This window comes from Leucopleurus acutus, assembly GCF_964270905.1.
Source record: "Leucopleurus acutus genome assembly, chromosome: 3".
In the NCBI taxonomy this organism is placed as follows: Eukaryota; Metazoa; Chordata; class Mammalia; order Artiodactyla; family Delphinidae; genus Leucopleurus; species Leucopleurus acutus.
In genome coordinates this window covers 112,843,553-112,869,166 of record NC_139145.1, presented here as the reverse complement: position 1 = coordinate 112,869,166, position 25,614 = coordinate 112,843,553, and the positions used below count along the sequence as shown (strand labels likewise).

Below are 25,614 nucleotides of genomic sequence, written 5' to 3'. Positions count from 1 at the left end.
TCTTCATTTCTGTGCGTGGGCTTTCTCTAGTTGTGGCAAGCGGGGGCCACTCTTCATCACAGTGCACGGGCCTCTCACCATCGCGGCCTCTCTTGTTGCGGAGCACAGGCTCCAGACGCGCAGGCTCAGTAGTTGTGGCTCACGGGCATAGTTGCTCCGTGGCATGTGGGATCCTCCCAGACCAGGGCTCAAACCCGTGTCCCCTGCATTAGCAGGCAGACTCTCAACCACTGCGCCACCAGGGAAGCCCCGCAGGTGGATTCTTATCCACTGCGCCACCAGGGAAGTCTTAAACATTAATTTTTTTAATGTAAATATATTTTTTAAACACTATAACATTTAACCTGTTTTTCCCCAGCATTTTTAATGTATTGGAAACTACCACCACCCCTCTTCAAAAAATGAAAGCGGCCCAGGAGTCTGTAGCTCTAGGCAGCCCCTGAGAGAATCCAGCAGCCCAAACAGCAACTCTCTGGAGATCTGGAAGGATGGTGTGTCTGGACACAGCCTTCATATCTGGCCCGAGAGCCAGCTGGCACTGCTAGGCTGAGGAGAGAGCTCTGAGCTTCCTCAGTAGCTGGCAGCATCCCCGCCTGCCTCCTCCCCACCACCCACAAACCATCTGGAAAATGAAAATAATGCTTCTGCTTCCTACCAGGCTCCAGAGACTCTGCGAGAGACAGGGAGAGATTATCCACTAAGCCCCCCACATTCCTGGAGAAGGTGGCCCTGGAATGGGCTCTTGCCCAGCCTCCTTCGCCCTAAATAGCAGAAGTAAGACGCTCATCAGGGCTCTCGCCAGCTGCCCTGGCCTGGCCTCTGGAACCGCTTCTGCTCGGAGGCCACCCGATTGAAGGCGAGGCTTCCCACCGGCTCCGCTCCTCAGGGGTGTCCTCTTCCTACCCCTCTTCCCCTGCAGCCTGTCTGAGATTCAGCCACCTGAGAGGTGACTGGGGCAGAGCTATGCAAAGGCAGCTGTGCTCTTGAGTCACCTGCAGATTTGTTAGAATGCAGAGTCTGATTCAGCAAATCTGCCCCAAGGCCCTGAGCTTCTGCCTTTCCCCCTGGTGATGCAGATGTCACTGGTCAGAGTGGAATAGCGCTAGACAATACAGCAGGAGGGAATTATAGTCTCCAACGCATTCTGGCAGAGGCCAGCACTCCCAGTCAAGAAGCTTGACCACTGTTAGGAAGGAAACGTGATGCTCTCCCCCGCAGCTCCGAGGGGGATGCAAATCCACACAGGCTTCTGCCCAGCCGCTTTTCCTCGCACTTCCAGGTGGGCACATAGCCCCCAAGTCAAAGCAGCGTTTAGCCAGCTGGCAGTCCAGCACCAGCAATTCATCTTTAAGTTAGGAACCTGGGAATCAATAGGCGGGCGCAGCTCAGTTTTGGGGTGTCCCTGAGAAACGACGCAGCCCCTCTCCAGATGGGCTTCTCTGCACCTTCCCTCCCTCCAGTGGGGGCTGGCCAGGCCCCAGGGTGGATTCGTTCTGGGTAATTGCACTATTCCTGGCAGGGCTTCCAGGCTCATGAAATTTATCTCTTGCCAAAGGCAGAGGATCAGCTGGCAACAGAGAGCATGGGTTGCAGCTACTCAGGTGCAATCATTTTTTAAATGACATCTTTTTCCCTCTAATTATCAAGATCATGCAGCAACTCACTTTAGAAAATTTAGAAAACATTGAAAATAGAAGGAATAAGCCTGCAATTCTACAATTCTAAAATAATCCATTTTAACATTTTGAAAAATGTCCTTCCAGTTCTTTATGTGCTTAAATGTCATCGGCATACAGTTACGCATTGGGCTCCCCAAATTCTTTGAAAGCGTTTTTTTTTTCAAATGATTAACATTTTATTATAGAAAAAGCATCCCAAATACAGGATTTTGTAAACACTGGTAGGTGAACAAGTGCAACATTAAAAGTAAATACACAATAAAGAGGCAAAAAACCTATAAGCAGTTTGCCTTCAAGAAAAAATGTAATGTTCTCCCGCAGAGCTGATCCCACCCAGAGCATGAATGTGGCTCCAACCCCCATAAAGGCATCAGGTTTACTTTCTGAACTATGCCCAGTTTATCAATTTCAAAATGATGGCAAGAAGTGGCATTGAATAAGTCACTAAGACAGTTGCTTAACTTTCTACTGATTAGTACTCGATAAAAGCTTCCCATCACACTTTGACAATTTAAAGCCTGTGTTCTGATTGTTTATACTTACAGAAGGGCTGGAACACTATCCATCCTTCCTGGGCTTATTCCACAGTATTTTCATAGATAGACCTGTATACATTAGGTATACAGAGATCAGAGAACTAAATTCCAAGAGAACAGAGATCACACCGTTCTCTTGGAATTTAGTTCAAAATAATATTGGCTATTGCATATCGTGCAGTAAATCCAGCTACTTTCTAGCTTCCTTACCTTTTTCTACTGTCATTCTTTTAATACCTTTTCTCCACTTTGGAGAAACCATTAAGTAATCTCACCAGAAAGAATGATTTTCAATAGCTGCATAATAGTTTCCCCAAATAGACCTTGAGCAAGTTGAAGGCAAACTTGTTTTTTTCCATATTCCTAGAATTTGACAAACAATAGGTACGCAACAACACTTTGTTGAAGAAACGAAACTTTCCTGAGTTTATGTTTACCGCATAAAAGTCTATACATTTTTGCTGTCTTACATTTACTTCTTTTAAGGTATCAATATGCTGAAATTTGGTAAATATAATTTCAATCCCACTTGAATCCCTGAAGGCTAGGGAAGAGTATTACAAAAAATATAAAGTGCACTTACCATCTGCGAGCAGGGCCATCTAGAACTCTTCTATGGCTCTTTAACAAACCTTCAGTGGGATTCCTACCTCCACTGACAAATGGGGAAAATTCTAGAAAGGAGGGAAGTCTTTTTGATTGGGATGCTTAACAGATTATTCACAAAGTTAATTCAACATTGGAAGGATAGAAGATGTCAATTCCACACAAATGTAGAAGAAATCAACAGTCTGGCGTCATGGAAACCCATGCTGGGGAAGGCGGGGGCAGATGGGGGAGGAGTGTAGGGGCAGAGCAGAAAGCCATTTCTTGGCTGCAGCAAAATGCAAAATCAGGCCCCTTACCTTTGGCCCCTCCAGCACAGCACTCCGTCTTGTCTCTCCGCTACTTGGAGAAAAGCAAACTGTATTCAATCACCTTTTCAAATTCTAAAACCAGGCTTTCCTGTCAGAATCAGGCCCAGGAATTTTCCATTCCCTCTTGCACTGAGGGTATTTTACCTGGGTCTTAAGTCCATAACATTGAGAGCTTCCGAGAAAGGAATAGAAATGAAAATCCAGCCTCGTGTCCCTCTCCTCAACTGAACAGAGGGTGGGACAGGCCCAGTCAGTCCAGATCACCACCAGCCCAGAGGAAACTTCAGTCCATATTCCCTATTTCCTTCACTGGGATTTGCATGCTATACCTCCCTCCAGGCAGTGAGAGGCAGCGCTCACCTTCTTTCTCCCCACCCCTGTGTGCAGCAGCTCCGTAACTGAATGCAGAAACCGGTGGCTCACCTCCAAGAGGATGCCATACACTTCTCCAATGGCCCTGTAGCAGCCAGAGATCAGCTGGCATCCCGTCCTATTACATCTCACTCATTAACAAACATCTGCGGAGGCACGCCTGCTGTGGCCTGGAGGGGCATGCCATACACTAGAGGACTCAGGCTCATGGAGCCCATTGCTCCGTCCACCCCTCTGGCTCTGGTCACCCAAAATGGTGGAGCCCTTAACTACAATGACTAAGCATGTAAGAATTTACTAAAAGGGAAGATGGTGTAGGGAACTGCTTAAGCCAAGACTCAGGAGCAACACAGACCTGAGTTCCAGGCCTCCCACTGGCACTTATTCACTGTACAACCACAGGTGGGAAATCACCTTTCTGAGCCTCAGTTTCCTCATCTGCAAAATAGGATAATACTAGTACTTACCTCGTAGAATTGATGGGAGTTTTAAATGAGGTAATGCAAGTAAAGCACTTAGTCTGGTACCTAGCATATATTAAGTAGTCAACAATATCAGAAATGATGAAGGTGATGATGGTGATGATGATGTAAGTCCAACACAGAGAAAGAGACAGGCAGGTACTAACAGATAATTACATAGGGCTAACTGACCCCCAATTTCAGTGATGTCTGTCTCTGATTTTCCATCTGTCAGCACACAACATAATTCATCCTTGAGTTATATGCTCCCTGAGGATTTTGCTTAAAACAAATAGGGTGTATTCGTTTCCTGTGACTGCTGTTAGAAACAAAAACAAAACAGCCATAGACTGGTGGCTTAGAACACAGAAATTTATTTTCTTGCAGTTCTGGAGGACAGAAATCTGAAATCAAGGTGTTTTCCATACTCTCGGGGACAATCCATTTCTTTCATCTTCCAGCTTCTGGTGACCATCAGCATTCCTTGGCTGTAGTTGTATCACTCCAATCTCTGTCTAGACGTCACATCTCCTCTTCTGTGTCTGTTTTCTCCTCTGTGTGTCTCTTATAAGGACACTTGTTACCCACCTGGATAGTTCAGGATGACCTCCTCACTCAAGATCTGTACCTTCATTACTTCTGCAAAGGTCACATTCACAGGTTCTGGGGGATTAGGATATGGACATATTCTTTCAGCCCACTGCTCAGAGAAACTAAGAACATGAGCTTTAGAATCAAACTGACCTGGATTCAAATACCAGATCCACAACCACTAGCTGGTTGAGTCACCTTGATTAAATTATTTAACATCTTTGAGCTTCAGTTTTTGGAAACAATGCCAACTCCTCAGTGTTTTTTGTGAGAATTAAATAAGCTAATATGTAAACTCCCTCTGTAAATGGTACTGCCTCTCATTAACAGTAGGTTTACCTTACCAGGCTAAAAGCTTATAAGACCGGGCAACATCTTGCTTTGCTTCGTTCATGGGTCCTTCTAGCACAAGTCTGCAAGCAGTCCATCCTCAGTAAAGACAGGGTGAGAAACTGGCTGAACAAGCAACCCAGGCAACCAACATCACCAATGACATGTGATTCTACAGATGATAGGGAGTTGGGCTCATGTTCTCCACATCCGAAGGAGGCTGTTAGAGGAGTCCAACAGTCACCCGAACCTGAGCATTGCAGGGCCAAGATGGGTGGGCTTTAGGCAGAGAATAGGACCGTTTGGCAGGCATGCAACTGGCCTCACTCATCTCTGTTGTTACCATTAAAAAAAAAATCCCTCCCCAGTGACATGATTCCTTGGAGTGGGGCAGGGGAAGCCACTCTGGAGAAGCCCCAGAATTTCATAAACAGATCAGAACCCCAATTCCTAGCAAGGAGCGCTTTTCCAGACCAGAACTGGGAATTCACCTACTCATGTTCATTTCAACACATCTGAATAACCCAGGGTGCTTAGTTAATACAGATTCCTACCCCCTCCCCGACCCCAGACTGGCTGAATAAAACTTTAGTGGAGTGGGGCTAGGAACTAAACATTTCAAACAAACCACTTAGGTAATTCTGATTCATTTGGAGAAAACCAGCCATGATAATCAAATTATAATCCAACCAACACATCCCTAAACATGGGCTTGATCTCCAAACGTTCTACCGAAGAACCATTATATGTCAAACTGGGAAGAGTAAAAGTTTGGGAGTCAAATAGGATTGAGATCCTAACTGAGGTGCTTCACATAACAGCTGTGGGACCCTGGGAAAATTATTTCTCTGGCTCTCAGCTCCCAGTTCTGTAAAGCAGACCAATATACCTCTCAGGGCTCTGGTGTTAATTAAATGAAAATTATGTAAGGTGCCAGTACACAGTAGGTTGAAGCAGAGACTGCTACTGTTCACCAATCCATTTCTTCTTCATTAATATACAGCTAGACTATATCTCTAAGCACCCTGACAGCTAGACATGGCCATGTGACTAGCTGTCACCAAGGGAATGACTGTTAAGTGATGTGTACTTCCACTAGACAGAGGCTTGAGGGACAGATGCATCTCCCTCATGTTCTTTCATCTTGCACCAACTGGATGTAGGTGACGGCCCTAAGGAAGTGAGGAGCTACAATATGGAAGGAGATACAATATGGAAGGAGCCTGGGTCTCTGAATCACTGGGTAGAGGAAAGCTACCCACCAACCAGAATACCTGCCTTGGACTTTTTTTTTGGCAAATGAGAACTAAGTCCCTATACTTCGGGAATCTATTTTTTACAACTAATGTATAGGTGGTCAGAAGATGTTCACCTTCTTTCTCGGCCTTCAAATAATAATTACACGTTACCCAGAACTGGTTCAAGAGTTTATCTCCACTCGGAATTTCTTCGTAGTAGGCAAATTCTAAAGACGGCCTCTCTGAGATTCCTGTCCCCCCACTCCCCCCCCCCACCCTGTTATTCATTCAATTAAACACTAATCTAGAGACTTCTGTGAAGGAATTCTTCAGATATAATTAAAGTTCCAAGTCAACTGACCTCAAAATAAGGAGATTATCTGGGTGGGCCTGATCCAGTCACAGGAGTCCTTTAAAGGACAGATATGGAAGTCAGAGAGATTGGAGTGTGAGAAGACTCCATAGGCCCTTGCTGCTTTGGAGATAGAGCACCATTTGAGAAGGAACTGAGGGTGGCCCCTAGCTGGCAGGCAGCAAGAAAACAAAGACCTCAGACCTACAGCCACAAAGAACTGGATTCTGCCAATGACTTGAAAGAGCTTGGAAGCAGATTCTTCCCGGAAGCTGCAGATAAGAGCCCCGTCTAGCCAACGCTTGCTTTCTGACCTTGTGATACCCTGAGAAAAGAACTTAGCCAAGCCCACCCAGACTTCTGACCTCCAGAACTGTGAATGAATTCAGTTGTGTTGTCTCAAACCACTAAATCTGTGATAATTTGTTACAGCTGCCACAGAAAACCAATACGTTTTCTAAATGTTTCCTCACCTATGTTTTTAAGAATTCTGTGGGGTGGTGGTAGAAAGTAGGTTAGGTGATATCCAGGCATCTTTTTAGCTTTACATTTGTTCAGTTCCATGTCTCCATTGTATATTAGGGAGCCCCATGGCCCTACGGCACTTGGAATCTGGTGTGAACATGGCACAGTCTGGGTATTAGTTGTAGCTTTATGAGCAGATGATCCACTCCCACTTCACCAGCCCCCAAATCCAAATCTTAAAAGTAGCACTGCTGTCAAAGAAAACAAAGTTGGGCAAAGTGATTCCAAAGCCTCCTGTGCTGACCTTCAATCTCCCAGCAGATCTCCAAGCCTGATGAAGGTGGAGGATCCAGCCTTTACCACTGTCCTCTACCAGCTCTGGGTGTCATGAACGGGGAAGGTGGCTTATTCTGATCACATCTCCTGGACCCCTCCTGGCCTGATGCATATATCTTATTTCCATGTCTCTTACCCTAAAACACCCTCCAAAAGCAGAAAGTGTTCCCGCACATATTATGCCCTTGACCAAGATGAATTTAAGAAGTTTTTTTTGAAGTAAAGGAGTTCGGTACATACAAGTATCATCATGAGATACTGAATATACAAACGGACAATGGCCAGACTATATATAAAAATAGAACTCTGGGGAATTCCCTGGCAGTCCTGTAGTTAGGACTCAGCATTCTCACTGCAGGGGCCCTGGGTTCGATCCCTGGTCAGGGAACTAAGATCCCACAAACCGTGTGGTGTGGCAAAAAAAAAACCCAAAAAACAAACAAACAAAGGAACTCTGACACACAACATGCAGCAACCAGACCAGGAATCCAAACAACCCTTGTAGCAAATGACTCAAAATGGCCAGGACTTGATTAATAACTGATAGCTTCCCTAATTTTTGCCCCCATTTCCAATTTAGGACTAACCAGAGAAAGCTAAATAGTCACCTTCACCAATCACACAGGATGCCTGCATCTAGTTAGCCCGTTAGCCTGCAAACAGTTTCCTCACGGCAGCAGCTTCCAATAAGAGCATCACTGAAGTCTTCTCTTTTCTCCACTATAAAGCTTTCCCACTCCTTTGTTTTTTTGAGCCTGCCAAGCACTGTTGACGGTGGCTCACTCCCCTGCGATACAGCAAGATCTGGAGAGGCTTTGCTTGTTCTCTTTTAGGTAGTCTTCATTTATGTACTTATTTTTCAAGCAGATTTAGAGCTTTGAGACATAAAGTGACATACTGATTGTTTTTAGTAGTGTTATGTTATTCACACTAATTCCAATAATAAAAGGAAATTTTCATAGTAGGCTACAGGAGTGTTTACTGGAAACTCAGGGTGAAGAGAGCATCTGGGCCACAGGAAGACCTAGAACCATAGTCTGGAAAAGCCATCAGAGCTCTCTATCTTGCATCTTATCTCAGGAAGTTTCCTCTACCTTATCTTGTTGCAAACAGAAATCTCTGCTTTTCTGGCCCACAGGGCAGAAAACGTGACCATGAACAGGGCCTGTGTTTAATGGTTCTTGTCCAGCCAAGGGGGAGTTATCTGCAGAGAGAACTCCCCTCCCCTCCCCTCCCCTCCCTTCCCCTCCTTTTTTCTCTTCTCTTTTCTCTGTCTCGGTCCTAATTGCAAGCTCCAGGGTAAGGGACACAGACCAGGCCACTGGGTCTAGGGCCATCTTAGAACAGTTCACAAACTATTATAATTCTATATTCTAGGATAAAATAATTCATCCTAGAATAGTCCCCAACCCCGAACCCCGGTGGTCAGTGGCTGTGGGCGGTCTTGTTTATGACCACGGCAATCAGGAATCCATCACTGTAACTGTTTGAGGGGAAGCGGGGGATGGGGACAGTTCCCAGAGAAAATGTACAGGGGCAGACAACCCAGTAGGGGTTCACTCCATTCCTGATGGCACAGGGAGAGAGTAGTTATGTGGTGCTAGATTCTGTGCCTCCCAGTATCACTAACTGACATGGTCTAGTCACTGATTTTCCTTGGGAAGAGATTCATCCATCCATTTAACAGACAGCAAGTGCACATCCCAGCATTACGCTAGGTGCTAGGTGTACAATGGTGAAAAAACCCATCATCTCTGCCCTCATGGAGAGGAGGATATCACCACATAAATGGAAAATTAAATACGGTGAAGAATATTATGCTCAAATTATAACCCAAATCTGATCCGGGTGGGGCTGAGGAGGGAGCTGTTTCAAGAAATGCTTTCTTAAAAGAATATATCTGAAAGGAAATCTTGAAAATTAGGGAGGCTGGTAGAAATAAAAGAAGGATGAATGTTCCAGGCAGAAGCAAGTTTCACTGTCAAGGAAGGGCATTTAGGAACACTGAAAGTAGTATAGTAAGGTTGACACGAGGAGTATTCGGGTGAGAGCACTGGGGAGGTAGACTAGAGAGGGGGTCAGAGACCAGGTCTAAAGGTGAAACCATGACCCTCAGATTGGGACTTGAAGCCACACTGCTGGGACTCAAACCTGGCCAAAACCCAGATTGGGACTCGAACCTGGCCAAAACCCAGATTGGGACTTGAAGCCACATGCCGGGACTCAAACCTGGCCAAAACCCACAGTCTTCCAACTGATACTGCACACCCGGTTTCAGGACTTAATGAAGCTCAGGTTCCTGATGTCTCATTGCAGAAAGAATTCAGTGAGAGACAAAGTGATAGGTAAGAAGCAGATTTATTTAGAGAGAAACATACTCCACAGACAGAGTGTGGGTCATCTCAGAATGTGAGAAAGGCACGAGGGTAAGGAGATGTCAGTTTTTATAGAAGTGGGTTATTTCCCAGGCTAATGAGTGGGAGGAGTATTCCAGCTATTTCAGGAAGGGGTGGGGATTTCCAAGAATTGGGCCAGGGCTCACTTTTTGATCCTTATGGTCGGCCTTGGAACTGTCATGGCGCCTGTGGGTGTGTCATTTAGCTTGCTGATGTGAGCATATACTGAAGCTCAAGTTCTAGTGGAAAAAGTCGACTTGTCTGCCATCTTGGACCCATTTGGTTCTAATCAGTTTATGTCATGTCCTCAGGCTATGTTATTCTTTCAAAAGTTGTGCCCTGCCTCCTTCCCTCCTGTTTCAAAGGGACTTGAATGCCATAAATATATGACGAAGGCAATGGGCCCCTTACACAGGAGTGACCTAGATTACTAGATTTACATTCCTGAAAGGTCACCACGGCTGGTAAAGGATTGGGTGTACCTGAAAATGGAGAGAGCCAGGTGGGCAACTTGTGCAGTAACCTTGCGGTTCTAAGGTGAACTAAGACAGAAGGCAAATTGATTCAAGAGATGTTACCACATGGATCAAGAAAAGGCCATGTAGTGGATGAGGTGGTGGGGGGAAGATATATAAATAAAGTTATTACTTGAAATAATGGAAGAAAGTTTGAGAGAGATTGATTCTATCACCATGTATTCGGCAGGATCACAGGCTGAATCATGAGCCTTCCTGCAACCTAATCTAAAGTTTGTTCAGTTCAGAGATTCTATCTGAGCAAGGAGGAGCTAATGAGTCAGTCACCTGTCAATGTGGTCTTGTGAGCTTTCTTGTCTCCAAGAGACAAAAAAGGAAGAGAAGAACACTTTAGGATTATAATTATGAAAATTCATTTCAATATACTGAAAAATCAAAGTGGTGGGGTAGAGGGGAGAACTGAAAATCTGATTTCATCTCAACCACCAAGTAGATTTGGGACAGAAACAACCAATTAGGCAGAAATCCAATTTGGATTACAAAAAGCTAGTTCATCAGTAAGATCAGTACTGACTGTAAAAATCAGAAGCAAATGAAGAGTCAATTAAGCACAAAAGTTTCGCTGTGATAATACGCAAAGAGATCCAAGCTGTACTAAGTGTAAGTTTCCTGCCAAAGAGAAATATCATCTTCCCTGGTGGCAAAAGTGAGAATTTCATGACATCAGCCAGATAACCACGAAAGAATGTATCTTATAATACAAAACGCCTCTATGCCATCATGAGACTATGCTCTCCCCACCCAACTAACCAACATTCATCAGTTACTGAGGTATGTATTTAACAAACACATTCCATTTTATAGCCACACTCTTTCTGAGCTGACAGGTTGGATAGAGAGATACCTAAAACACAAGCTCTCCAACATACATTTTTTCCTTCTACGTTGTGAGATATTAAAACACTGTTTTACACACATCACCCTTCCTGTATTAAAAACAAGTTATCCACTGCCTTTTCTGTCCAAATAAAATTTATAAATTTTAATCTGGCTATGAAAATTTTAATTAAAACTTAAAATTTTTAATTTGGTTTCAAAATAACTATATATTCATTATAGAAATTTTCAAAGAAGAAAATTAAAATTACCCTAATTCCAATACCCAGAACCAATCACTTCTGTAATTTAAGACACACTGACATCATGTATGACAGGGGAAAAAAGTAAATTATAAGAATTTAAAAAAATCTCCTTATTCCCCATTATAGTAGGTTGTATTATTGTTCAAAATATCAGCTGCCCCACCCTGGGGGAGGGTAATACTTCCCTGCCTCATTGCATCAGCCTTGGCTATGACTTGAGGCACCCCTCCTTGTGGGAAGATTAGATATCCCCACCCTGTGGACCTCAAGAGTAGCCATAGGACTTGCTTTGATCAATGCAGTGATAACAGAAGTGATGTGTGCCACCTCTAGGAAGAAGCTTTGGGAGTCACCATGTGATTCTGCCATGTTCTCTCTTTCTTCCATGAGACCAGTGTAGGGGAGGAAAAATAATTTTCCCTTTACTCTTCTAAGTTCTTAGCTGAGACCTCTGTAATAAAATAGTTAACAAAAGACAAAGACATTTATTAACATGCATACCTCATGTATACATGAGAGATACCCAAGGGAAAAATGGCTCCCCGAAGTGGCTTAGAATTCACTTAAATACCATCTTAATAGGGAAAGAAGAAAGAGGATGTAGGCCTTTTAGGGGAGAGTAATGATTTTTAGGAAAGATGAATGGACCTTTAGAAGAACAGATGGGAGTTTATGTTGAAGTCTGTCTGGGTGTGGTGTCAACTTCTAGTCTCCTCTGGTTGATGAAATTCCCAGGGACTACTGAGCTTCTTTTGGAGGATCTGTCTGTAGGCAGGTAAGGGGCATTCAGAGAAAGCTTCTCCCTACTTGCTATAGCTCAAAACAATCAGTATGCCAAAGTGGCTTATTCTGTGGTGGCACGTTTTGCTACCCTTCATTCTATACCACATGTATACGTGGGAGATATACTGGAAAAATTAGTAGTTCTCAGAAGTAGCTTAGAACTCAGGCTTATATACCATCTTTAGCTAAAGACAAGGGAAAAGTATGGGAGAAGCCAAGTATGAGGAGGTGACCAGGAAAAGCATGGTAAACTAGAGTAAGTTTTATTATGCAGATTTAAGTCAATGTCTTCTCCATTGATAAGGGTCCAAAGTTGTCCCCAGGTATTAATGTTTGTCCTTACCGGTAGAGAGGGGAGGAAGGATGCTTTTCTAAATTTATGTTCTGCTCTTAGGCAAATGGGGGAGGGCAAAAAAGTTTTCTTGTATCTTCTCAATTGCGTTCAGCTCAGAAGAATTCTTCTTCCAAAGTAGCATATTTTGGAGTGGCAAATTCACCCACCTTCATCAGCAATGTCCCAAATAGGGGCTGCTGTATCAGCCTGGCTCTCAGAGTGAAGAGAACTTGGAGCAGAGCTGCAGACAGCCCACAACTGAAATGTAATGTGAGCGAGAACTGAACTTTAGTCATTGTAAACCACTGAGAATTTTAGACTTGCTTGTTACCACAGCATATCTTAGCCTATACTGACTGACACACCCAAAGTATCAACTAAATTTTTCTTATGTCTGAAGACAGCTTTTATGCATTGAAAGAGTTTCAACTTACATTTTATATAAATTATATGTATTTTTAAAATAATTTTTAAGCCTTTAAACTCATGTCATTTTATTTACAAATTGATTAATTTTGTGTTAATATTATTAGTCAATTTTGTTTTTGATTAATGTCTCCTTGGCTTATAAATGTGATACATACACCCAAATGTTTATCACGTTTTAAAAATTAAGTCTTAGAAATTTCAAAGTACAATCTAATTTTAATACATTTGATTTTCTCAAGCCCTTCAAAAACCCAATAAAGATGATTCACATTAGTACAGACAAAACTCTCTAAACATTTAAAACACATGACACCTAAAAAGTTTAACCTTATGAACTTAATAAACTTAAACATTGGCTTTAAACTTAATTACCTGTACCTTCTTTTGAATTTTTATTAATATTATAAGTCTAATTCATCAATCTCTTCACTCACTTTCTCACCTTAAAAGGCAGAAAAACGCATAACATACTATAATGATTACAAACCTTATTTCTAGATAATAGTCATTGCTAGACATAACTTAGCTTGTCATCAGAGCGTCTTTAAAATTATTCTTGTCTTCTGGTAATAACAAGATATTCCAGACCTTTATATTTCCTGCCCTAACATGTGCAGTGTGCTTCTCTTCAGGGAGCCCTGCACCCTTCCTTGGTTTTCTGTCTGTAATGTAGATAGGATGGATCTGCAAAGCAGTCCCTGGAGTCCACAAAAGAAAAGCCAGAAATTCACAGTAGCCTTGACATTGAGATGCTGAACCAAAATCCCAGGTGTTTAAGACACTGAGGTTCACTCTGCTACTCAAATGCAAGTCCTTACTGATATAATCCTTATGCAAATAGAAAAACCAAGAGAAAGCTCTATATGCTAAAAGGAAAAACTGATCTACAAAGGAAACCTTGGGAGGTGGAGAATGGTAAAGAGAAAAGGAGATGGGAAAGATGGGTGATGTGAGGTGAGATTTGGCAACCTCTGTAAAAACAATTGCATTTAGTAAGGATTTTAAGAAACGTTCGCCTTTTTCCTTCACGTGTAAAATGAGAATTAGAACAGTAACTTCCACAGGATCGTTGTGAGAATTGTACCAGGCATACATCAAGTGCTCAGTGAATAAGAGCTATCATTATTATTTCAAGCTGGGGTTCCAGAACAGAATTCAAGTGGGGAACATTAAGAACACCCTAAGAAATCCAGAAGTCCATTCTCTCTCTCTGCCCCACCTCTTCTCTCTTTCACAACTACCCCTCTACACATCCATTTTAATCCTAGATCTTCCTGCAAATTGGCTTTCTCCCTGTGTTCTAACTAGTCACTAGCAACATCTTTTAAGTTTCCCAACTCCTTGTTTCAAGTCCAAATTTCCAGAGAGGCTGATTGCCCAACTTAAATGGGAAGTCCATTCCTCAATCAATTAACTGTAGCTATGACAATTATGTGGAAAGAAAATAGCTGCTCCTGCTCCAGGCATGAGAACAGTTCCCAAAATGTGGAGAGGGAAACACAGGGCGGAGGTGCTGCTATGAAGACAGAACAGTGTGAACACTTTGGGTGCATTTTCTCTGAGCGCGCAAGCATGCATGTGTGTTCTAACCAAGTCCCTCTCCTTGACCAAATAGTCAGGCTCCTCTGAGCTCTCTTCTTGACTAGACCTCAACCTTAGTCTTCCACATCCAGCCTGTCCTTGCCAGGTGGCACAGCCTAGTCTTAGCAAAACTCCCCACCCTTGATATCTGACCAAGTTCTTCATCCCCTCTACCTTTGATGTATAAGCCCTTGTGTTACCCAAAAACTGGGTTCGCCTCTTCATGGGTGTTGAGCCAAAAGACACAACCAAGCCAAAGATTGAGAGAAGGAAGGATTTATTATTACTTGCAGCCAGTAAGGAGAACACCGGGGATCTTTCTCAAAGCAGTGTCTCCCTGAATAGCAAACTTGGGGAAGCTTTAAGCTAACGGTCCCTGCATATTCATGAAAGGGCTTGTGTGGTATATGCATATTCATTAAGGGGTGTGAGCAGAGAATTCAGCATAGACTTGGGACAAAGGTTGACAGAGTCCAGGCCCTAGTTGACAGAAGTCATGAGGGTCAGAAAATGTCAACATTATCATCCCTTAGGTTCCAGTTAATCTGATGGTTGAGGACTCCAGGGGGTTTGAATTCTGCAAAACAACTCAAGAACGTGCTTCAGGGTAATCTTTACCTTTCAAACAGAACTGGTAGTCTTTACAACTGATTATTGTCTCTGATAAAGTTAGGTTATCTCCTTGTCCTGGTAGTAACTGTTTTTACCTTCTTTTTTCCCCTTAATATCACTGACTACTGAGACCTGTCCCTCTGCAAGGGCAAGCACCATGGCCAGGCTTAGATCACAAAACGGCTGAAGCCTAAAATGGCTTCTTATGTTACTAAAGTTAAGTCTGGTTCTTTCTCTGGGGGCCCCCTACCCTATCTGCTTACACTTGGCCTACCTTTAGCAAGAATCTCTCTACCCCCTGAGGTCTCCTAATTTTCCATCTACTGGACCCCCTCCCTCTGCTTGTTGGTTATCAATCCCCACTGTCCTTGTATTGAGTTGAGCCTGATCTCTCTGCCCTATTGCAAAGCTCCTTTTGAATGGACCTGAATAAAGTCTTACTGTGTTGTTGTTGTCATTGTTTTTTGTTTTTTTGGCCGCATCGTGGGGCATGCAGGATCTTAGTTCCCCAACCAGGGATTGAACCCAGGCTCCCGCAGTGAAAGCACCGAGTCCTAACAACTGGACTGCCAAGGAATTCCCAAGTAGTACTGTTTTAACAAGTATGAGAATAATTTTCTCTTTAAGAGTTCATACAGGCAGGATTTGGATCACACTGTATATATGGTTTTCTAAATTACTTTTCATTTAACAACACACTGAAACACATTCAATGAAATATTTTTTCAACAACACTATTTTTTTAACTACTCATCATTTCTAAGATGCCACAAATGAAGTGTGGCCTCAAGGTCAAGATAAAGCCTCTTATTATGACCTCAAAGATTTAAGGAGGTACGTCTCAAATCCTGCTGGCTAGTAAGTCTCCTAATCTCAGCTAGATAAAAGGGCTTCTGTAAGAATAAGGGTATCGTCTCACAGCACTCTGACCTGTAGCCCAAAGTAGAGGGGAGTGTATCTGGAAAAGATTGGTGGGGATGGTTTTACCTAACATAGTGAATCCCAGTAAGAGTCACACAACGTTTTTAAGAGAATTGAACTAACAAAAGCACCACCAGCTTGTACCAATAGGGACAGGGACAGAGACGGTTCAAACTGAAGCCACTGGGCTCCCAACCACTTATGGGCAGGAAGCAGGCTGAGCAAACTATTCAGCTACAAATCAGGCCTTTTTTTAAGGAAAAAGAAGGATGACCCAGAAGGTGGGGCTTAGAACTAAGTCAGGTCCTGTTGTGGATGATGCTTCCAGGGGTGGTTCCTTGGATGTCATTCTGTGGGTGCAGAGACTGGAAAACTAAAAAGACAAGTTTTTTTGTTTATTTATTTATTTATTTATTTATTGGCCGCATTGGGTCTCCGTTGCTGCGCGCGGGCTTTCTGTAGTTGAGGCGAGCGGGGGCTGCTCTTTGTTGCGGTGCGTGGGCTTCTCATTGCAGTGGCTTCTCTTGTTACGGAGCATGGGCTCTAGGTGCTCAGGCTTCAGTAGTTGTGGCACACGGGCTCAGTAGTTGTGGCTCACGGGCTCTAGAGCGCAGGCTCAGTAGTTGTGGCGCACGGGCTTAGTTGCTCCACAGCATGTGGGATCTTCCCGGGCCAGGGATCAAACCCGTGTCCCCTGCATTGGCAGGCAGATTCTTAACCACTGCACCACCAGGGAAGTCCCAAAAGACAAGTTATTTGCCTCCCATGATCTTAAGGGCAATGTGAACAGGGACATGATAAATACAATAGACAATCCCTTTCAAAAGGTGGGGATGAGTGTATGTAAAAACCAGTAAAATCTGAACAAGGTTTGTAATTTAGTTGACAGTTAATACTGCCAAGTGCTGGTAGGTCAAGTAAGATGAGGACAATGGATTCAGCAACATGAAGGTTACCAATGACTTTGAAAAGCACTTCTGAAAAAGGTATGTGTGAAAGCTTTACTGCAGCCGGTTCAATTCAAGAGTGAAGAGAAGAAATGACAGAAGCATAGTTTTTGGATCTTCCTGAGTTCCTACACAAAAACATTGCGAGAGGGTAACACAACCAAAAACCCCATGGAAAACACTTACAACAAAAAGTGGTGAACCTCAAAACACAAACGCCAGAAGACCTGAGCAATGTCAGCATTTATGTGGGAAGAAGTGGTAGAGGGTGGGGACTGGCAAATTCATAGAGGTAGAAAGTAGGATGGTGGGTGGTGGCTGCCAGGGGCTGGCGAGAGGGGAACGGAGAGTTGCTGTTCAATGGGTAGAGAGTTAGACCTTTGCCAGAGGAAAAGAATCCCGGAGATTGGCCGCACAACAATGTAGATGTATGCCAACTCAAGGTTGGCACCTGCCACCTGCCTCTACAAGGATTAAATCACAAGCTGCTGGGACCGCTGACCTTCAACACCTGCTGAAAGGAGTTCAGGGTGGAGATCAGGAATGAGGCGCTCTGTGCTCCGGGAAAAACTGGCAGAACAGGGCTTCAGATAGTTAGATGTTTGCAGAAGATTATGAGCCCAATTCTTGCACCTCCTCATATCTAGAAAAGCACTAAAATCTTTCATGGTGACGTCTGCTCCTAATACACTGACCTTCCCCCCCCACCCCCCACCGCCACCTCTTCGGAACAGTTCCTCGGAGCTATCTGAAATGCTGTCTCTTGGGCTATAGTCCCCATTTTGCTCCAAATAAAACATAACTCACAACTCTCACGTTGTGCTTTTTATTTTTTCCAGTCGACATGTATTTAACACTGCTGACTGCACACTAAAAAACAGTTAAGATAGTGAGTTTTATATTATGCGACACATACTATTAAAAAAATCAGGATACTAACCTCACATACAAATGAGAATTGGAAGTATCAAGATTAAATCCCATACAAAGATATTTTAATAAAAACAAAAGTATCATTCAATATGGCTAAAGAAAATTTAAAAGGCCTACGTAAATGAAAGATACAATCATACCTCAGAAGACTTAATGTTGTTATCATGTCAATTCTTCCCGAATTGATCTAATGACTCAATGCCATCCCAATCAAGGGAACTGGCAAGTTAATTCCAAACTTCAGAGGGAAACGCAAAAGACCTAGAATAGGCAGATCTTGAAAAAGAAGAACCATGTTGGAGAACTCACACTACCTTGTTTAAAGACTTACTCTAATTCTCATATTTAAGACAGAGTGTCGTTATCGTAAAAATAAGAAAAAGGAAGCAGGCTGCAGGGGCTTTCAGAGAGAAAGAAGGCAAAAAGCCTGGGTTTTCCTGTTTGAATTTTCATTCTCTAGAACCAGAACAGACTCTATGAAGCTTAAGAGAGAGCGAATTAACACCTGAAGACATCTTTGGAAAACAGTACCTGGAAGACTTTAATTACAAATGCATTCAACAGAAGGGAGAAAAAAACAACAGTTTTCAATTTTATTAAAGTTAACAAGTTTTGAGTATTCTACCTAGGAAAAGACTGGTCAACTTCGGCTGCTTCATAGAAAAATTAGCATCCAAGATAACAAACATAAATCCATAGTTGCCTTTGTGACTTAAAGGAAAAACAATAACTATTTTAAAAGTTACCAAAACTCCAACCATATCTGAGAGCATTATAAATTTCAAACAGTAGATTTACCACACATATTACATTTTCAAATTCTAACATAGCAAAACATAACCACATAATTTGGCTACATCTAATTATTTCAGAAAAGTTTAAAAAAAGTAACAAAGTTATGACTATAAAACTTTTGTAGTTTTTTTTTTGCAAAGTAAAAAAACCTTATATCTTTAATAAAGGAAAACAAAACAATCCTTAAATTTCTTATAAATAGCTCTCAAGACATATATTACCCATCTGCTACAAGCTTTCTTTACCTGAGAGAATTTCCCAGGATCCTTCACCACAAAGGATTACCTTAAAGAATTCTTCTAAAAAAAAAAAAAAAAAAAGAATTCTTCCAACATTTTACTCACATAAATATGATTAAACACCTATAGAAGTGGATGTCGACAAATGCATTCTTAATCCACCCTTCCCCAAGTAAGTTTTTGCTGAAAAGGATTTTGCTTTTAAAAAAAGAACACCTCTTTGGTAAAAGCCAAATATTTCCTCCTTTCAAAATGAACGCCTCTGCAAATGATTTACTGAGGAAGGGTGAAAAAAAGAAAAAAGAGCGAGAGGTCTTTAGAATGGCTAACATCAATTCAAAAGATCTGTGTCCTGTGAAGCAGGTCTAACATTAGAGAACACATTTCTGCCTAAAATGCAAAACTGGATTAAAATGTCTGAGGCTTTACAAATATATTAAAGATGGCAGGAAACACAGTTAAGAACAAGGCCAAAGGGATTTAGTAAATTAAGGAGAATACCCTATAGAGAATGCCATGAATCCAGGGGCATTGGCACTGTACCTGATTAAGGAGGGCCCAGCGTGCTCTCTGGACACGTGGGGTCTTGGCCCAAGGTCACAACCTTCTTAGTTATAACTAAAACCGCCTTTCACTTCCAAGCGGGGTAGGACATGAATACATACCAAGATGAGATGCTCGTTAGAAAGGCAGTCAAAGGAGAAAAAAGGCCTAGGCAGCTTAAATGCACACAGGCTCTGGAATTCCCTTTGCAGGGTAACAGGAAGCACCAATGGTAGTAAACTTCTGGCCAAAATTAAGCACGTAATCTTAAAAAGGCAGAAGGTGACAATTTAGGGGGGGAATTAGCACTGCACAGAGGTCACCCATTATGAAGGCACCGCTGAGCAACTGGAAATAAACAATGGGGTGTGGGAGCCCCTCTGTTAGCCATTCTGATGGGCACCAGAACCCGAAATCCCCAATAACCCCACCCTCCATCAGTCCACACGCACATGGCCCATCTACTCTACAAAGGAGCTCCAAAGACCTCTGGAACAATTCTTTCAAGCCATTTCCCAAGAAACTGTGAGAACAAAAAAACCAACTAACCAGTATTAAAAAATTCAACCCAGTGAGGACAAAGTAGGGTTTCCAAAAGCCTTTGACAAAAAAGTCTCTGGTCTTCAGTCAGGTGACACATCTAGACATACACTGCAACACTCCCAGAAGAATCCCTGCCCCTACTTAAGTGTCTGTACTCGTGAAAATGAGAGGGGAAAAAATTTCCTCATCGGATGAACGGCACAGAGGAAGCATACACAGTTTTAAAATATCTTCAGCTTTCATCACTAAAGGAGTCTGACCAGCAGCTTCTGGGAATGCACTTTTTAAATCATGTATAAAAAGTTGTAGGAAGCAGAAGTCTATTATTTTAAAAAGATTATCAGTGAATTTATCAAATGAACATCATCCTTAAGAGCAACTCAGAGCAATTGGCACAATGTTTCCAGTTTCTTAAAACACAATAGCACAAAAATGTAGGTTTTTTAAACCCATGAATGTTGACTTATCACCTGAGTATTGTTTATTACAATTAATAATCATTAAAGTCAACTTATTTATATGCCCTCTGTCCTCAGAGAACACCGAGATCTCTTGATCATTCAGATAAGCTTGCTTAAATTTTCAGTTGAGAATAAAAATCAGAGTGACTGTAACTCTCCTTCTTGTGTCAGACCAACCTTCAGAAAGGAACATTATTAGTCTTAAGCAGCTGGAAAATGGGGGTTGGCTGTAGGAGAATTTGGGCGGCTAAGGAAGGAAGCTACGAGGGCCTGGCCACTGGCAATGTCCTTTCCTCTGTGTCTCCCTGAGCTTCCTTCGGCACAGGAAGGGCCCAACGAAGGCCCGCTAAGGAACACAGGGCCTGGTCAGCTTGACCTTGACCTGCCAGAAGGGCCAGTTCTAAAGTCACACGGCTGGATGCCAGACCCCACTAGACCCCAGCAGGGAGAAGACACAACGAAACCAGTCACCGACGGCACCCCGGCTCCTGAGCTGCCTCTCCTTTCGGCTTACCCAGAGCCCGTGTCACGGCACCGGCCGCTGCGGTGGCCTCTGCCAGGATGCTGCGACACACACAACCCCACTCCCTCCACCTGTCCGACCCACAGAGCTCACACTCCCACTGGCTTAACCTCCGGCTACGCATAGCAGCCATTCATTTTGTGCCTACAGAAGATCTCTGGACCACTGAGCTCAAAGAGCTCCTGGTCTGAAAACAACTTGATAAAGTTTACAAAACAAGGCTCTCACACACACACAATGAGTGAACCTCCAACACTGTAAATAAGTTCCTGGAGGAATTCATCCATTGTTTGAGCTCCGCCCCCCAATTTTCTTGAAAGGAGGGCAAAGCAGTGAGTGGAAATGAAGAACTAGACTAATTTCCCAGGCCGGCATTTGGCACACTGGAGGCCAGCCTAGGTGGGACCCAATGCATACAGCAGGGCACAAAAAGTACAGGCCAAATCTTTTCATCCTCAGACCCTCTCTGCCCGGGTGCTGAGAGGATTCTTTCCGTCCTGCATGAAATACTAAGAGAAGGGTGCCCACCGTCCTCCATCAGGGTCTCTGATGGACTTTCCACTGCGTAAACTCTTCCCTGGCTGAGAGTATCAGCACTGAAAATGGACGTCTTCTTGGGCAGCTGCCTAGAGTCAAATCTTTCTTCAGTATCACCTTAAAAGTATGTATTTTGGAAATTACTGCGGCTTTTGCTTATGGCTTAGTTAAATACCTCCCCCCGCACCCACCCTTTCTTCTAAGTATATTTGGTCACTTGTACAACTTGTATAACTGGAGGCCTTACCTGGTCAGCCCTGTTTGAGGTGTTGCCTGTGGTCCGCACCTCAGCAAATCCACCCCCAAAATCATAATGGACATCAACGGTGTGGTCACATTACAGGTCTGGAAAACAAAAATCCTTTTGCTTTTACAATTTCGAAGGCCTCAAGTGGAAAAGAAAACTGGCTGACTTTAGTAATGGAAAGAGGGGCGCAGCAGGCTTCAGTCAAGAAGCGACTTCCCAGGTAAGGTCCTAAAGTATCATGAATATCAATCCACAAACAAGAAAGAACGATAGCAAAGAAAACAACACGAATACTGTTCTCTAATCATGTGAGTAACACCACGTGTAAGAGTCATAGTATTGCAGTAACTCAGATCAGGTAGTGGTAACCTGGTTGGGGATCACATGGGTGGTGATGACAAATTGTGCTTTTTCACATTGTAACAAAGATGTTGAACCCAGAAAGGATGAGGGGAGCTCTGGGAAGGGCAAGGACAGAGTGAAGTCTGTGATTCCCAGCATCACAACTTCAAAGGGAAACGTTTGGGGGCTGGGAGGAAACAGCACAAGGGTGGAGTTAAAAGCAGATGCTTCCTCTTGTAGCCAATAAATAGCAGGGAACCAGGAGCAGGGGTCCCACAGGCCGAGGTGTGGGAGAGGGGTCTGCATTCTGTCAGGAGCTTCGGGTCCCAGATTCTGTCATGTCTTTCTATTTCAGGGATAGGAATAATAGGCCACACAAGGTAAGCTTTTCTCCCTGTGATAAAATGTCATGTTCCAAACTCTGTTTTGGTAAAAACATGCAGAAGGAAAATACTTGCCTAACTACTATCCCAGTTTTTAGGGGTAAGACACATACAAAATATATCACTCAGGATCCACTCGGGTGAAAATTTCAATTTTCGGGGGACAAACTGGTAACTTCTTTTCAAATTTCAGAATTAAAAAAGATAAGCAGGTGATTTTTTTTTCCCCGTTAAGTTTTTTTAGACCCACTCAAGCCAGCCAGGGGGAATGCCAGCTTGTCACAAAGTACCAGTCACTGCTCAGACTCCTGGTACGTTTGTTCAAAGGACGTCACTTCCAGCCTGCAGAACCTAGGAGATTGCTCCGATCCTCACACGGAGAAGTGCGGAGAGGGTCGACAGAGGGGAGCGACCAGCGTTCCCAGGTATAACAGCACACATATCCAGCAGGAAGCCATCTTGACCCAGAAGATGGACCAGCTCCCGCTGAAGAAGGTTTCAATGTTGGCACTTTCATAGCTGCGGAAACAAGAGACCCAGTTGTGATCAGTGCAGGGTGAGAACAGGTGGTGAGAAGGTCTCTTCCACCAAGTCTTGTCTCTCCCTGCTTCCACCACCTCCAGCCTTTCTTTTTTTCCCTGGCAACTCAATTCAGGTGTAATTCACACCCACTTAAAGTACACGATTTTTATTATATTCATAGACTTGTGTAACATCACCACAATCAATTTTAGAACATTCTCATCCCCCCAGAAAGAAACCCTGCACCCTTCAGCGGCCCTCTCATTTCCCTCCTCCTGCCAGCCCCTGCCATGCATTTATCCACTTTCTGTCCGTATGGCTTTGCCTATTCTGGACATGTCACCATGCATGGAATCATGTGGCCTCTTGTGACTGGCTTTTTTCGCTCAGCATACTGTTTTCAGGGTGTATCCACGTTGTAGTATGTAACAGCACTTTATTCCTTTCTGTTGCTGAGGAATATTCCATTGCGTGGATATAGCACCTTTTGTTTATCCATGTGTCAGCTGATGGTTGTTTCCACTTTTCGGCTATTATGAATGATGCTATTATAAACATTTGTGTACAAGTTTTTACATGGACATATGTGGGTTTTTTTTTCTCTTGGTTATATAATTAGGAGTGGAATTGCTGCATCATATAATAACTCTGTGTTCAACATTTTTGAGGAACTATTTTCCAAAGTGGCTGCATCATTTTACCTACCAGGAGTGAGAGGGGGTTCCAGTTTCTCCACATCCTTGACATGTTATTTTCTGCCTCCATCCTTTCTTAAACTTCCGAAGCCAAAATTTTCCAGGAATTCTCCAGGTATCACTGGGAAGCATTAGAGGCTCTAACACCCTCTTCTCCCTCAGGATTTTGGGGAAGAATCTCCTCAGGGAAGCCTTCCCCATCACTCTATTTGAAACCGCTGCCCCCAGCATCCCCGACCCCACTGGGTACTCCTCATTCCTCTTCTTCATTTTTCTCCCCAGTAGTCATCACTGTTTGACACGCTGTATTTGATGTGGATCACCATCCATCTCCCCTATTAGAATATAGTCCCTACCACCCACAGCAGTGAGGCATGAAGGAGCCACTCACATGTTTGTTGTACAATGAGTCTTAATGTCTATCCTAAGTTATTCTAATGTCTATGTTAGGTATATCCTCAGGCACAACAAATTATGATGCAACAGAAACTTTGGATCGGTCAAAGAAATCTCCAAAAGGAATCAAAAAGAATCTCCATGTACTGACAGGGAAAGTCAGGCCCATCATGTATTGTCCATCACGTAAGTTAAAAAACAACCCTCAAGGGGGAGAATATGTGTAATCACGTTTATGTTTTAAAAATTATATAGGCTAGGGCTTCCCTGGTGGCGCAGTGGTTGAGAGTCCGCCTGCCGATGCAGGGGACACGGGTTCGTGCCCCAGTCTGGGAAGATCCCACATGGCGCGGAGCGGCTGGGCCCGTGAGCCATGGCCGCTGAGCCTGCGCATCCGGAGCACAGGCTCCGCAACGGGAGAGGTCACAACAGTGAGAGGCCCGCATACCACAAAAAAAAAAAAAAATAATAATTATATAGGCTTATAAATGCAGAGAAAAGGAATGAAAGGATACATACCATATAGTTAGCAGTGGTTATGGGGTGGGGGGGTCCATTGTTACTTTTCACACTTTCACCTCTTTTTCTTTTTTTTTTGGCTATGCCACGCTGGCAAACCCGCGCCCCCTGCTGTGGAAGCAGGGAGTCTTAACTACTGGACCACCAGGGAAGTCCATATGTTAGTTTTTTTTAAGAAGATGTTTCAAACTTTTGTAATGAAAGTGTAAAAAAAAAAAAGACAAAGTACAAAGTAGAAAAAAAGAGTATCTTCTCTTTCTTAAAGGCAGAATTCCATGTTCTTCCTCCTCACTGTTACTATGTTCTCAAGACTGCCCACGTGCCATTAACCTCCCATTTTCTTAAAGCTGCAGTAAGTATCACCAACTGCCAGGCTTAAAAGCATGCCAACAGAGGGACTTCCCTGGTGGTCCAGTGGTTAAGACTCCACGCTCCCAGTGCAGGGGGCCCGGGTTTGATCCCTGGTCAGGGAACAAAATCCCGCATGCTGCAACGGAAAGATCCCTCAACTAAGACCTGGTGCAGCCAAATAAATAAATAAATATTGTTTTAAAAAGCATGCTGACAGACTGTCAGGAACGCAGACTGTTTCTGTGAAGATGAGTACAGCAGCACTTGGAGAAGAAGTTAGTTGACTCCAAGAGATCTGATCTTCGGGCTGTAAAGAATAGGATGTTTTTAACAAACAACCCAATCCAAAAATGGGCAGAAGACCTAAACAGACATTTCTCCAAAGAAGATATACAGACTGCCAACAAACACATGAAAGAATGCTCAACATCATTAATCATTAGAGAAAGGCAAATCAAAACTACAATGAGATATCATCTCACACCAGTCAGAATGGCCATCATCAAAAAATCTAGAAACAATAAATGCTGGAGAGGGTGTGGAGAAAAGGGAACACTCTTGCACTGCTGGTGGGAATGTGAATTGGTACAGTCACTATGGAGAACAGTATGGAGGTTCCTTAAAAAACTACAAATAGAACTACCATACGACCCAGCAATCCCACTACTGGGCATATACCCTGAGAAA

At 43.3% G+C, this 25,614-nt stretch overlaps 1 protein-coding gene across 3 annotated transcripts in view; it reads right to left on the bottom strand.

Annotated features, from left to right (window-relative positions):
- Positions 1-17,594: 17,594 nt before the first annotated feature.
- The window catches only part of SERINC5 (serine incorporator 5), an 87,848-nt gene continuing 79,828 nt past the window's right edge, over positions 17,595-25,614 (bottom strand). Inside the window, exon 12 of one of the 3 annotated variants that reach the window (XM_082836369.1) lies at positions 17,595-22,963. In XM_082836369.1, the coding sequence (XP_082692495.1) occupies positions 22,816-22,963 (148 nt within the window). In that variant the 3' untranslated portion in view covers positions 17,595-22,815. Of the gene's footprint in view, positions 22,964-25,084; positions 25,235-25,614 lie in introns of those variants that run through there. The other 2 variants (XM_082836370.1, XM_082836371.1) reach the window with 2 other exon arrangements.